This window comes from Bombina bombina, chromosome 3, assembly GCF_027579735.1.
Source record: "Bombina bombina isolate aBomBom1 chromosome 3, aBomBom1.pri, whole genome shotgun sequence".
NCBI classification, from domain to species: Eukaryota; Metazoa; Chordata; class Amphibia; order Anura; family Bombinatoridae; genus Bombina; species Bombina bombina.
The window spans coordinates 42,027,188-42,041,715 of record NC_069501.1 but is presented as its reverse complement, the minus strand read 5'-3'; the positions used below and the strand labels follow the sequence as shown (position 1 = coordinate 42,041,715).

At 41.1% G+C, this 14,528-nt stretch overlaps 1 protein-coding gene across 1 annotated transcript in view; it reads right to left on the bottom strand.

The window, feature by feature from the left end:
• STXBP5L (syntaxin binding protein 5L) overlaps positions 1–14,528 on the bottom strand; it is a 1,275,950-nt gene that overhangs the window by 198,317 nt on the left and 1,063,105 nt on the right. Inside the window, exon 20 of the mRNA XM_053705139.1 lies at positions 478–543. Coding sequence (XP_053561114.1) covers positions 478–543 — 66 coding nt within the window. The remainder of the gene's footprint in view (positions 1–477; positions 544–14,528) is intronic.

The following is a 14,528-nucleotide window of genomic DNA, read 5'->3' as shown; positions in this document are numbered from 1 at the left end:
ATATATACATGCATATATTTAGACATGTGTATGTATGTATCTCTATGTTAAAGCTCTTTGCATGCCTTTTTTCTTTTTTTCTAACACCTAAGATCTCATATCTATGAGGCCATATTACCTTTTTTCTATTTTTTATTAGTGTTATTATGAGTGTAACTGTGCTTGTAAATTAATTTTTAATGTTTTTTGTGCAACTTTTTAGTCAAGCGTAACAGTTAACCAGAGCTCTGAAGTCGCTCTATTCCAACTTGCGCTAAATTAAATTGCACTCAAGCAAACGTGTTTACTTTTAACTCACAATACCGTGCTACTTCCGACATGCACAAAGAACCACGATAAACCCCTTTTCGCATGCGCACACTGTTAGTGCGCCACTTTTAATCTAGCCCAAAGCCTTTATGATGTAGAGATAGTGAGGTTCAATAAAGTACTATGTGCTATTCATATAAACAACGAAAAAAAGGCCATCTGGTTTACCTGAAGTCGGAGACTTGCAGCGATCCAGTTCCAGTGACAAAGGATTGTCTGAAAGTTCTGTTAGGCCTAAACAGAAACCAAATAATTACTTTTCACAGTGGACAATGTATACCTTCATATAGTTAATTTTGTTATTTAAAGTAGTTTTACATTTTGTAAAGATAACATCAGGAATACATTGTGCATAGGTAATCAGTAGCTAGTAAAATTTCTTCTACAGGATTAAAAAAGCAGGACTTATATGCTGGTACTTGATGAAGTAAAAGACATTTTGTATGATGAAGGTAAAAAAATATTCATGAAAAAAATTAAAATGAATCCATGTAAATTCAAAAGAGTTTTTTCTGGTGAATTGAGTTTTTTAAAGGACAAGGATAATTCCTATATAATAAATAGGGCTAGAAAAAGTGATTTATAACCTTAGCGTGAAACTCTTTGAAGCGTCACAGACCAAAGATAAGAAAATTAGATAAAAAGATGAGTGCATTGTGTGTGGTTAGGAAAAAGGGGGATTATTTGTCAGGGAAATATTTAAACAAATTTACAAGAGACCATGGTGCACCCAATAAAGGTTTTCAGATACTACCCCACATTTTCCAGATTTTTTTTTTGACCTTAACATGTAGGTACTGATAGGGGCAACCATTAGCATTTGAAGGGAGACCTGGGCAAGACAAATTTTTGGGGTTCCTTAGCCGAATGCCCTTATTCCCCTATAGCTCTGCCCCTGTATAGCCCACCCTTGTCCCAACATTCAGTGTTACCCATATAAATAATAACACTATATTTTACACCTCCTGGTACCACAAGCACTTCTATATATACTAAATACAGGATGTACACTGCACCTTCTCTTACCCTAACCCATGCCATTGTAGGACCCTTCAATGCCCTGGCCCTGGGCCAGCCTGGTACTGATAAACATTATGTCAGTTCAAATTACTTTTGTGAAATACACTTTTGTCTGTTATCGTGAAGCATCTGGTTGTTATGCCATATTACTTCTTCATATCTCCCTGCTTTAATACACAGTAACTATCTTTGATTTGCAGTCCATGTGCAACATAAAAAATGTCATATATCTTGCTAAAACATGTTTTTTTGACTAGATGAATAGAATTGTATCATACTTAGTTAATTTAATATATATATATATATATATATATATATATATATATATATATATATATATATATTTATATATAAAAGATAAAGGAAGGCACTCATTGGTCTTTTAATCAAATATTAGTTTTAATCAAGCGTGACGTTTCGGGGACACACTCCCCTTCCTCAGACAAACACAAATAAACAGCAACTAGAAATATATAGCCAAACAGACCCCTCCCCCAGTGAAAATTGCGCCAAAAGTGGTTGCCATAGTGATCCTCAACAACACAACATTCTTTCAAAGTGAATGCCACATATCAAGTGCAATAATGATCAGATGCTCATCTCAAAAGCAATAAGTGGTCAATAGACATATAATAATAATTGATATCCAAAGGTATATAAACATACTAGTATACAAAAAATGTTAAAGGTGCAGAATATATATTTATTTTTTATTTTTATTTTATTTTTTATTTTAATTTCTTCACATTGATTTTCTCATGTTTGTTTATTATTTGATTTATGTGTTTTTTGTGACATTCACTTATGAGTTGTCAATACTAGGAATGCTGCTTTCTTTTTATATGCATTTTTTCTTCTATGTATGTATTTGGGATATATTCTGATCTTTTGTGCAGACACCTTATATGGTCCTGCAGGCACATGTTTGATAGCATATTTCGTATAGCATGCAGTAGGTGTACTTAGTGGTCTTTATGATGTGGAGTGCCTTTAATTAATTAATTATTATGGATCGTCTCAGCATTGCCAAGGCCATTTGCCGGCAGTTTGTAGCTCTGATATGCACATAGCCACTCGCCATAGCTGTTTATGTACCGTTGCTATGGTAACTGACTACACTGTGTGGTTTGGTCGCGGGGATGACGTCAGCACACTGAGCCGCATGATGTGTGTTTAGATGTCGTATCCCATAGGATCTTATTAAGGTGTGTTTATGTTTGTTAGGATTATAATTCCTCTCAGACCGTACTATGACTTAATGTATGTAGTTTGAAAAACAGAATTTATGTTTACCTGATAAATTTCTTTCTCCTACGGTGTATCCGGTCCACGGCTTCATCCTTACTTGTGGGATATTCTCAATCCCTACAGGAAGTGGCAAAGAGAGCACACAGCAAAGCTGTCCATATAGCTCCCCTCAGGCTCCGCCCCCCCAGTCATTCGACCGACGGTTAGGAGAAAAAGGAGAACCATAGGGTGCAGTGGTGTCTGTAGTTTATAAAAATAAATTTAAACCTGACTAAAATGCCAGGGTGGGCCGTAGACCGGATACACCGTAGGAGAAAGAAATTTATCAGGTAAACATAAATTCTGTTTTCTCCTACATTGGTGTATCCGGTCCACGGCTTCATCCTTACTTGTGGGAACCAATACCAAAGCTTTAGGACACAGATGAAGGGAGGGAACAAGTCAGGTAACCTAAACGGAAGGCACCACTGCTTGCAAAACCTTTCTCCCAAAAATAGCCTCCGAAGAAGCAAAAGTATCGAATTTGTAAAATTTGGCAAATGTATGCAGTGAAGACCAAGTCGCTGCCTTACAGATCTGTTCAACAGAAGCCTCATTCTTGAAAGCCCAAGTGGAAGCCACAGCTCTAGTAGAGTGAGCTGTAATTCGTTCAGGAGGCTGCCTTCCAGCAGTCTCATAAGCCAACCGGATGATGCTTTTCAGCCAGAAAGACAGAGAGGTCGCAGTCGCCTTTTGACCTCTCCTCTTACCAGAATAGACGACAAACAAGGACGAAGTTTGTCTGAAATCTTTAGTTGCTTTTAGGTAAAACTTCAAAGCACAAACCACATCGAGATTGTGTAACAGACGTTCCTTGTTAGAAGCTGGGTTAGGACACAGAGAAGGAACAACTATTTCCTGGTTAATATTCTTATTGGAAACCACTTTTGGAAGAAAACCAGGTTTGGTACGTAAAACAACCTTATCTGTATGAAACACCAGATAGGGTGAATTACACTGCAAAGCAGACAATTCAGAAACTCTTCTAGCGGAAGAGATAGCAACCAAAAACAAAACTTTCCAAGATAGTAACTTAATATCTATGGAATGTAAAGGTTCAAACGGAACCCCCTGAAGAACTGAAAGAACTAGATTTAGACTCCATGGAGGAGCCACAGGTCTGTAGACAGGCTTAATTCTGACTAAAGCCTGCACAAACTCCTGAACATCTGGCATTGCTGCCAGACGTTTGTGTAACAAAACAGACAGAGCTGATATCTGTCCTTTTAAGGAACTAGCTGACAAACCTTTCTCCAATCCTTCTTGGTCCTTGGAATCCTAATCTTACTCCATGAGTAACCCTTGGATTCGCACCAACAAAGATATTTCCGCCATATCTTATGGTAAATTTTCCTAGTGACAGGCTTTCTAGCCTGAATCAGGGTATCTATAACTGAATCCAAAAACCCATGCTTAGCTAGAATCAAGCGTTCAATCTCCAAGCAGTCAGTTGCAGAGAGACTAGGTTTGGATGTACGAATGGACCTTGAATTAGAAGGTCCTGCCTCAAAGGTAGCTTCCATGGTGGAACCGATGACATATTCACCAGGTCTGCATACCAGGTCCTGCGTGGCCACGCAGGAGCTATCAGAATTACCGAAGCCTTCTCCTGTTTGATCCTGGCTACTAGCCGTGGGAGAAGAGGAAACGGTGGAAAGACATAAGCTAGATTGAACGCATCTACCAGTGTCGCCTTGGGATCCCTGGACCTGGACCCGTAACATGGAACTTTTGAGTTCTGACGTGACGCCATCAGATCCAGATCCGGAATGCCCCATAGTTGAGTTAACTGGGCAAAAACCTCCGGATGAAGTTCCCACTCCCCCGGATGGAAAGTCTGATGACTCAGATAATCCGCTTCCCAGTTGTCCACTCCTGGGATGTGAATTGCTGATAGATGGCAGGAGCGATCCTCTGCCCATTTGATGATCTTGGATCTTGGATACCTCTCTCATCGCCAGGGAACTCTTCGTCCCCCCCTGATGATTGATGTACGCTACAGTCGTCATGTTGTCCGACTGAAATCTGATGAATCTGGCCTCCGCTAGTTGAGGCCATGCTTGGAGCGCATTGAATATCGCTCTCAATTCCAATATGTTTATCGGGAGAAGAGATTCTTCCCGAGACCATAGACCCTGAGCCTTCAGGGACTCCCAGACCGCGCCCCAGCCCAAAAGACTGGCGTCGGTCGTGACGATGATCCACTCCGGTCTGCGGAAACTCATTCCCTGAGACAGGTGATCTAGAGACAGCCACCAGAGCAGTGAGTCTCTGGTTTTCTGGTCCATTTGAATCTGGGGAGACAAGTCTGCATAATCCCCATTCCACTGTTTGAGCATGCACAGTTGCAATGGTCTTAAATGAATTCGAGCAAAAGGAACCACGTCCATTGCCGCAACCATTAGTCCTATTACCTCCATGCACTGAGCTATGGAGGGCTGAGGAATGGATTGAAGAACTCGACAAGCGTTCAGAAGCTTTAACTTCCTGACCTCTGTCAGAAAGATCTTCATTTCTACGGAGTCTATTATTGTTCCCAGAAAGGGAACCCTTGTGGACGGGGACAGGGAACTTTTTTCTATGTTCACCTTCCACCTGTGAGATCTGAGAAAGGCTAAAACAATGTCTGTATGAGCCCTTGCTTTGGGAAGGGACGACGCTTGTATTAGAATGTCGTCTAGGTAAGGTGCTACTGCAATGCCCCTCGGCCTTAGCACCGCTAGAAGGGACCCTAGCACCTTTGTGAAAATTCTGGGAGCATTGGCTAAACCGAACGGAAGAGCCACGAACTGGTAATGTTTGTCCAGAAAGGCGAACCTCAGGAACTGATGGTGATCTTTGTGGATAGGAATATGCAGGTACGCATCCTTTAAGTCCACGGTAGTCATGTATTGACCCTCCTGAATCGTTGGTAAAATTGTCCGAATGGTTTCCATTTTGAATGCTGGAACTCTGAGGAATTTGTTTAGAATTTTTAAGTCCAGAATTGGCCTGAAAGTTCCTTCTTTTTTGGGAACTACAAACAGGTTTGAGTAAAAACCCAGTCCTTGTTCTGCTGTTGGAACTGGGTGTATCACTCCCATCTTTAATAGGTCTTCTACGCAACATAAGAATGCCTGTCTCTTTATCTGGTCTAAAGATAAGCGAGACATGTGGAACCTTCCCCTTGGAGGAAGGTCCTTGAACTCTAGAAGATACCCCTGAGAAACAATTTCTAGTGCCCAGGGGTTCGGAACATCTCTTGCCCAAGCCTGAGCAAAGAGAGAAAGTCTGCCCCCTACTAGATCCGGTCCCGGATCGGGGGCTACCCCTTCATGCTGTCTTGGTAGCAGCAGCAGGCTTCTTGGCCTGTTTGCCCTTGTTCCAGCCTTGCAATGACTTCCATGCTGGTTTGGGCTGGGATGCGTTACCCTCTTGCCTAGTGGCTGTAGAGGTGAAAGTCGGTCCGTTCCTGAAATTGCGAAAGGAACGAAAATTAGACTTATTTTTAGCCTTGAAAGGTCTATCCTGTGGAAGGGCATGGCCCTTTCCCCCAGTGATATCTGAAATTATTTCCTTCAACTCTGGCCCAAATAGGGTCTTACCCTTGAAAGGAATATTAAGTAATTTTGTTTTGGACGACACATCCGCCGACCAAGACTTTAACCAAAGTGCTCTGCGCACCAAAATTGCAAAACCAGAATTTTTCGCCGCTAATTTAGCTAACTGGAAAGCGGCGTCTGTAATGAAAGAATTAGCCAACTTCAGGGCGTGAATTCTGTCCATGACTTCATCATAAGAAGTCTCCTTTTGGAGTGAGTTTTCTAGTTCCTCAAACCAAAAAGCAGCTGCAGTGGTTACAGGAATAATGCAAGAAATTGGTTGAAGAAGAAAACCCTTTTGAACAAAGATTTTCTTAAGTAAACCTTCTAATTTTTTATCCATAGGATCTTTGAAAGCGCAACTGTCTTCTATTGGTATAGTCGTGCGCTTAGCTAGCGTTGAAACTGCCCCCTCTACCTTAGGGACCGTCTGCCATGCGTCCCTTCTAGGGTCAACAATTGGGAACATTTTCTTAAATATAGGAGGGGGAACAAAGGGTACACCTGGCTTCTCCCACTCCTTATTCACAATATCCGCCACCCTCTTAGGTATCGGAAATGCATCAGTGTGTACTGGGACCTCTAAGAATTTGTCCATTTTACCCAATTTTTCAGGGATCACCAAAGGATCACAATCATCAAGTGTAGCTAGGACCTCCTTAAGTAGGGCGCGGAGGTTTTCTAGCTTAAATTTAAATGCTATGGCATCAGGCTCTGCCTGCTGAGAAACTTTCCCTGTGTCAGAAATTTCTCCCTCAGACAGGCCCTCCCTCACCGCCAAGTCAGATTGATGTGAGGGCACTACAGATAAATTATCCTCTGCGTCAGTTTGCTCATTTTCTGTGTTTAAAACTGAGCAATCACGCTTCCTAGGAAAAGCTGGCAGTTTGGATAAAAATGCTGAGAGAGAATTATCCATTACTGCCGCTAACTGTTGCATAGTAATCGCAATTGGTGCATTAGATGTACTGGGCATCGCTTGCGCGGGCATAGCTGGTGTTGACACAGAAGGGGAGGATAGCGAGTTATCTTCACACCCTTCAGCTAAAGAATCATCTTGGGCTATATCTTTAAGTGTAATTGTACGGTCCTTAAGCTGTTTGGACGCTATAGCACATTTCACACATAAATTTAATGGGGGAACCACCTTGGCCTTTGAACATAGAGAACATAGGCTATCTGAAGGTTCAGACATGTTTAACAGACTTAAAAGTAACTTCAATGCAATAAAATGTATTTTTGACAAAAACGTTACTGTCTCTTTAAATAATAAAAGTGCACACTTTATTACTGAAACATCAAAAAAACATCCGATTTTTATGAAATTTTCACCACAGTGTCATAATGCTTTGAAAAGGTTGCACACAAATTTTCAGACCAATTAACACCTTAATGCCCAAACCGGAGCTAATAACAGCAGTTAACCGGTTAACACACTACAGTACTCTGCCACAGCTTGCCCTGTAGCTTTTACCTTCCTTAGGGTTATTTTGGTAAGAATATAAGCCTCCCTGGAGCCCTTCCTGATGCCTCCGGACTCCCCACGTGAAGCTGCATGAACTGGCTAGTCAAAACAAGTGCACAATTGAGGCGCGAAAATGAGGCTTCCTTCCTCTGCATACCAGAGTGGAGGGGCCTTTCTGACTAGATTAGGTGTCCAACTAAGTGCCAGGCGCAAATTAATCCCCAAAAGTGTTTTAAGTTGACAAAAAAACACCTATTTAAGTTGAAAACTTGCTAAAAAGCAATCGATTAGCCCACAATAGTGTCAACCAGCATAAGCCCTTAAAATAAGCCATCCTTTTATTGCTGAATCTAAAAACAATGGCTTACCTATCCCAGAGGGAATTTCTGACAGTCTTCTAGCATTACTGGGTCTTGTTAGAAAAATGACTGATCATACCTGAAGCAGTTAAGTCTGCAAACTGTTCCCCCCAACTGATGTTATCTGGTTTCAACAGTCCTGCATGGGAACAGCAATGGATTTTAGTTACTGGTGCTAAAATCATAGTCCTCTTGGCAGAAATCTTCTTCACTTTCTGCTGCAGAGTAAATAGTACAAGCCGGCACTATTTTAAAATAACAAACTCTTGATAGAAGAAATAAAAAACTACAACTAACACCACATACTCTTTACCACCCCCGGGGAGATGCTACTAGTTAGAGCGGCAAAGAGAATGACTGGGGGGCGGAGCCTGAGGGGAGCTATATGGACAGCTTTGCTGTGTGCTCTCTTTGCCACTTCCTGTAGGGATTGAGAATATCCCACAAGTAAGGATGAAGCCGTGGACCGGATACACCAATGTAGGAGAAATGAAGACTTAACCTGTTCTGGGTCCATCAGGCTGATTATACAGTTTATTGTATAGTGCACCATGTATAGATTTTAAATTCATAATATCACGCAATACACTTTTTAAAACATGTGTTAGGGGACACTTTATTTTCAACACAGGTAAAATGCTATGTATTATTGATTGATTTAATGTTTTGTAATTTTTGTATATTCTGCACCTTTAACATTTTTTGTATACTAGTATGTTTATATACGTTTGGATATAAATTATTATTATATGTCTATTGACAACTTATTGCTTTTGAGATGAGCATCTGATCATTATTGCACTTGATATGTGGCATTCACTTTGAAAGAATGTTGTGTTGTTGAGGATCACTATGGCAACCACTTTTGGCGCAATTTTCACTGGGGGAGGGGTCTGTTTGGCTATATATTTCTAGTTGCTGTTTATTTGTGTTTGTCTGAGGAAGGGGAGTGTGTCCCCGAAACGTCACGCTTGATTAAAACTAATATTTGATTAAAAGACCAGTGAGTGCCTTCCTTTATCTCTTATACCTATTTGCTGGCACCCTGGCATGCATGGACTTTGGAAGTGAGAGTGCTCTCTATCATATTATATATATATATATATATATATATATATATATATATATATATATAGATATATATATATATATGTCAAGGTGCTGAGGGTATTTCTTCCTCCACTGAACGGAAGATCTGCCATTCTGGCACATGTCTCTGTTAGCTGCATCATCTGAATATGATGGCTTGAATCTGTGATTCTCCTTCAAACCCAGCACTTTCAATAGGGCAGACTAAATGGTAACCCCTGCAAAAGAGTACACTACTGAGTTTAGAAACACTTGTGCTGATTTTTTGCCTGTGCTGTGGTGACTATAATATACATAAATAGTATAGGAGGGCTCCACAGTGCTGTGTTAATTAGAAATTAATTTACTGTACTGGTAAATTAGGATCTTTTATTATTTTTGTGCATGGGGTGATAGACCATCACCCACACTTTAAAAAATGTGACAAGGCAGTGAGAATCAACCTGTTAACTGATGATTTGTATGTAGAGGAGCCCACCCATGCCAACAGTAATTTGTATGTAGTCCACCCATGTAGTGAAGTCATCAGCCTTCTTGTTGTAAGTAAATCTGGGCCGCTGAATGTTTGAGATGACTATATATTGTTTATTTCTTGTTTATTAAATAGAAAACTAGACAAAGGGCTCCATTTATCAACCTGTGGCGGACAGGGGCATACATATTTGCCGCTGTCCGAACGGTTTCTCCTCTGGTGGGCAGCAATTTGATGCCTACTTTTACCATTGCACATGAGTACTCCTGTGCACTAGTGTCCAACCCCGCCCCCTGCCCACGCACAGCCAATCACAGGGCTGAACTGTCAATCTCCCTGGTTGGACGAGATCGAGAAAATTAAAGAGGTGGAGAACAGAGCTGCTTGATAAATCCTGACTGTATGCTCGCTTGTGGGACCCTGCAGTCAAAAGGGAGAGAAGGGCTTGATAAATTGAGCCCAAAGAGTGAAGGGAAATATTAATAATAGTTAAATATTGTGCTTTTAGCAATACAATCAAGATATATTTTCAAAGAGTTAAAAAATGTCTTCATCTGATAACTAGCTTTTAAACACAACTTTAGATTGATGCCTTTAAGATTATTAGGACTAAAAAATATTATTTTGTAATTCAGTTATATACATTGAATGAAAAATGTATTTGTCATTTAAAATGAATTTCCATGAAGGTGTTTTGAGTAATTAAAAGTGCTGTCTTGGAAATAACAAGCTCAAAGTTGATGGATTCATGGACTTTCCTATTCATGAGAGACTTATCGTTAACAGGTTTTCATCTTCCAAGGTTACAATTCAATGATAAGATCAGACTGTTGGATACTTTTGAAAACTTCACTATCTTTGAACTTATAAAACTGTAATTGGATTGTTTTACAGAAACTACAATAAAACTTGCTATGGAAAAAAAAAGTGCTTTCTTGGGGGCATCCATTTTATAAGGTCTATTAGGCTCGATTTGCCAGATTCAAATTGTAGGCAGTACGACTAATCTACTGTTCCCAACATCGCCGACACCTACATTATATTTATTAACCCCTAATCTGCCCCCCTAACTTCGCTGCAGCTATATTAAATTTATTAACCCCTAATCTGCTGCCGCCAACGTCGCCGCCACTATAATAAATGTATTAACCCCTAAGTCTAACCCTAAGTCTCACCCCCCAACTTAAATATTTTTTAAATAAATCTAAATAAAATTACTACAATTAAATAAATGATTCCTATTTCAAACTAAATACTTACCGATAAAATAAAACCTAAGATACCTACAATATAACTAATAGTTACATTGTAGCTATTTTAGGATTTATTTTTATTTTACAGGCAAGTTTGTATTTATTTTAACTAGGTAGAATAGCTATTAAATAGTTAATAACTATTTAATAACTACCTAGCTAAAATAAATACAAAAAGTACCTGTAAAATAAACCCTAACCTAAGTTACAATTACACCTAACACTACACTATAATTAAACTAATTACCTAAACTACCTACAATTAATTACAATTAAATTAAATAAACTAAATTACGAAAAAAACACTAAATTACAGAAAAAAACAAAATTTATGCTTACATGATAAATTTATTTCTCTTGTGGTGTATCCAGTCTACGGATTCATCCATTACTTGTGGGATATTCTCCTTCCCAACAGGAAGCTGCAAGAGGATCACCCACAGCAGAGCTGTCTATATAGCTCCTCCCCTAACTGCCACCTCCCAGTCATTCGACCGAAGACAAGCAAGAGAAAGGAGAAACTATAGGGTGCAGTAGTGACTGTAGTTTAAAAATTAAAAAACACCTGCCTTAAAATGACAGGGCGGGCCGTGGACTGGATACACCACAAGAGAAATAAATTTATCAGGTAAGCATAAATTTTGTTTTCTCTTGTAAGGTGTATCCAGTCCACGGATTCATCCATTACTTGTGGGATACCAATACCAAAGCTATAGGACACGGATGAAGGGAGGGACAAGGCAGGCGCTTAAACGGAAGGCACCAATGCCTGTAAGACCTTTCTCCCAAAAATAGCCTCCGAAGAAGCAAAAGTATCAAATTTGTAGAATTTAGAAAAAAGTATGAAGCGAGGACCAAGTCGCCGCCTTACAAATCTGTTCCACAGAAGCCTCATTTTTAAAGGCCCATGTGGAAGCCACCGCTCTAGTGGAATGAGCTGTAAGTCTTACAGGAGGCTGCTGGCCAGCAGTCTCATAAGCTAAGCGGATTATACTTCTTAACCAAAAAGAAAGAGAAGTTGCTGAAGCCTTTTGGCCTTTCCTCTGTCCAGAGTAGACAACAAACAATGCAGATGTTTGTCGAAAATCTTTAGTAGCTTGTAAATAAAACTTTAAAGCACGAACCACGTCAAGATTATGTAATAGACGTTCCTTCTTTGAAGAAGGATTAGGACACAGTGACGGAACAATCATCTCTTGATTGATATTCTTATTGGATACCACCTTAGGAATAAACCCAGGTTTGGTACGCAAAACTACCTTATCTGCATGGAAGATCAGATAAGGGGAATCACACTGCAAGGCAAATAACTCTGAAACTCTTCGAGCCGAAGAGATAGCTACCAAGAACAGAACTTTCCAAGATAAAAGCTTGATATCTATGGAATGCAGAGGTTCAAACGGAACCCCTTGAAGAACTTTAAGAACTAAATTTAAACTCCATGGTGGAGCAACAGGTTTAAACACAGGCTTGATTCTAACTAAAGCCTGACAAAACGCCTGAACTTCTGGAACATCCGCCAGACGCTTGTGCAAAAGAATAGACAGAGTAGAAATCTGTCCCTTTAAGGAACTAGCTGACAATCCCTTCTCCAATCCTTCTTGGAGAAAAGACAATATCCTGGGAATCCTGACTTTACTCCATGAGTAACCTTTGGATTCACACCAATGAAGATATTTACACCATATCTTATGATAGATTTTCCTGGTGACAGGCTTTCGAGCCTGAATTAAGGTATCAATGACCGACTCGGAAAAACCACGTTTTGACAAAATCAAGCGTTCAATCTCCAAGCAGTCAGACGCAGAGAAATTAGATTTGGATGTTTGAAGGGACCTTGAAGTAGAAGGTCCTGTCTCAGCGGCAGAGTCCAACGTGGAAAGAATGACATGTCCACCAGATCTGCGTACCAAGTCCTGCGTGGCCACGCAGGAGCTATCAAAATCACCGAAGCTCTCTCCTGCTTGATCTTGGCAATCAGACGAGGGAGCAGAGGAAATGGTGGAAACACATAAGCCAGGTTGAAAGACGAAGGCGCTGCTAGAGCATCTATCAGCGCTGCCTTGGGATCCCTGGACCTGAACCCGTAACAAGGAAGCTTGGCGTTGTGACGAGACGCCATGAGATCCAGTTCTGGTTTGCCCCAAAGTTGAATCAACTGTGCAAACACCTCCGGATGGAGTTCCCACTCCCCCGGATGAAAAGTCTGCCGACTTAGAAAATCCGCCTCCAAGTTCTCTACTCCTGGGATATGGATAGCTGATAGATGGCAAGAGTGAACCTCTGCCCATAGAATTATTTTTGAAACCTCCAACATTGCTAGGGAACTCCTTGTTCCCCCTTGATGGTTGATGTAAGCTACAGTCGTGAGGTTGTCCGACTGAAATCTGATGAACCTGACCGCAGGTAGCTGAGGCCAAGCCTGAAGAGCATTGAATATCGCTCTTAGTTCCAGAATGTTTATTGGAAGGAGTGTCTCCTCCTGAGTCCACAAGCCCTGAGCCTTCAGGGAGTTCCAGACTGCACCCCAGCCCAGAAGGCTGGCATCTATTGTCCAATCTGGCCTGCGGAAGGTCATACCCTTGGACAGATGGACCCGAGATAACCACCAGAGAAGATAATCCCTGGTCTTTTGATCTAGATTTAGTAGAGGGGACAAATCTGTGTAATCCCCATTCCACTGACTGAGCATGCAGAGTTGCAGCGGTCTGAGATGTAGGCGGGCAAACGGCACTATGTCCATTGCCGCTACCATTAAGCCGATTACTTCCATACACTGAGCCACTGAAGGGCGAGAAGTAGAATAAAGAACACGGCAGGAATTTAGAAGTTTTGACAACCTGGCCTCTGTCAGGTAAATCTTCATTTCTACAGAATCTATCAGAGTTCCTAGGAAGGAAACTCTTGTGAGAGGGGATAGAGAACTGTTTTCTTCGTTCACTTTCCACCCATGCGACATCAGAAATGCCAGAACAATGTCCGTGTGAGACCTGGCAACTTGAAAAGTCGACGCCTGTATCAGAATGTCGTCTGAGTAAGGGGCTACTGCTATAGCCTGCGGCCTTAGGACCGCTAGAAGGGACCCTAGAACCTTTGTAAAGATTCTTGGTGCCGTGGCCAACCCAAAGGGAAGAGCCACAAACTGGTAGTGCCTTTATTGACACTCCTGGATCATAGGAAGGATGGTTTGAATAGTCTCCATCTTGAAGGATGGGACTCTGAGAAATTTGTTTAAGATCTTGAGATCTAAGATTGGTCTGAATGTTCCCTCTTTCTTGGGAACAACAAACAGATTTGAATAAAATCCCTGTCCCTGTTCCTCCTGCGGAACTGGGTGGATCACTCCCATAACTAGGAGGTCTTGAACACAATGTAACAATGCTTCTCTCTTTATCTGGTTTGCAGATAAAAGTGAGAGATGAAATCTCCCTTTTGGGGGAGAGGTTTTGAATTCCAGAAGATAACCCTTGGACACAATTTCCAATGCCCAGGGATCCTGGACATCTCTTGCCCAAGCCTGGGCGAAGAGAGAGAGTCTGCCCCCTACTAGATCCGTTTCCGGATCGGGGGCTGCTCCTTCATGCTGTCTTAGAGACAGCAGCAGGCTTCTTGGCCTGTTTCGCCTTGTTCCAAGCCTGGTTAGGTCTCTAGACTGGCTTACACTGGGCAAAAGTTCCCTCTTGTTTTGTGTTA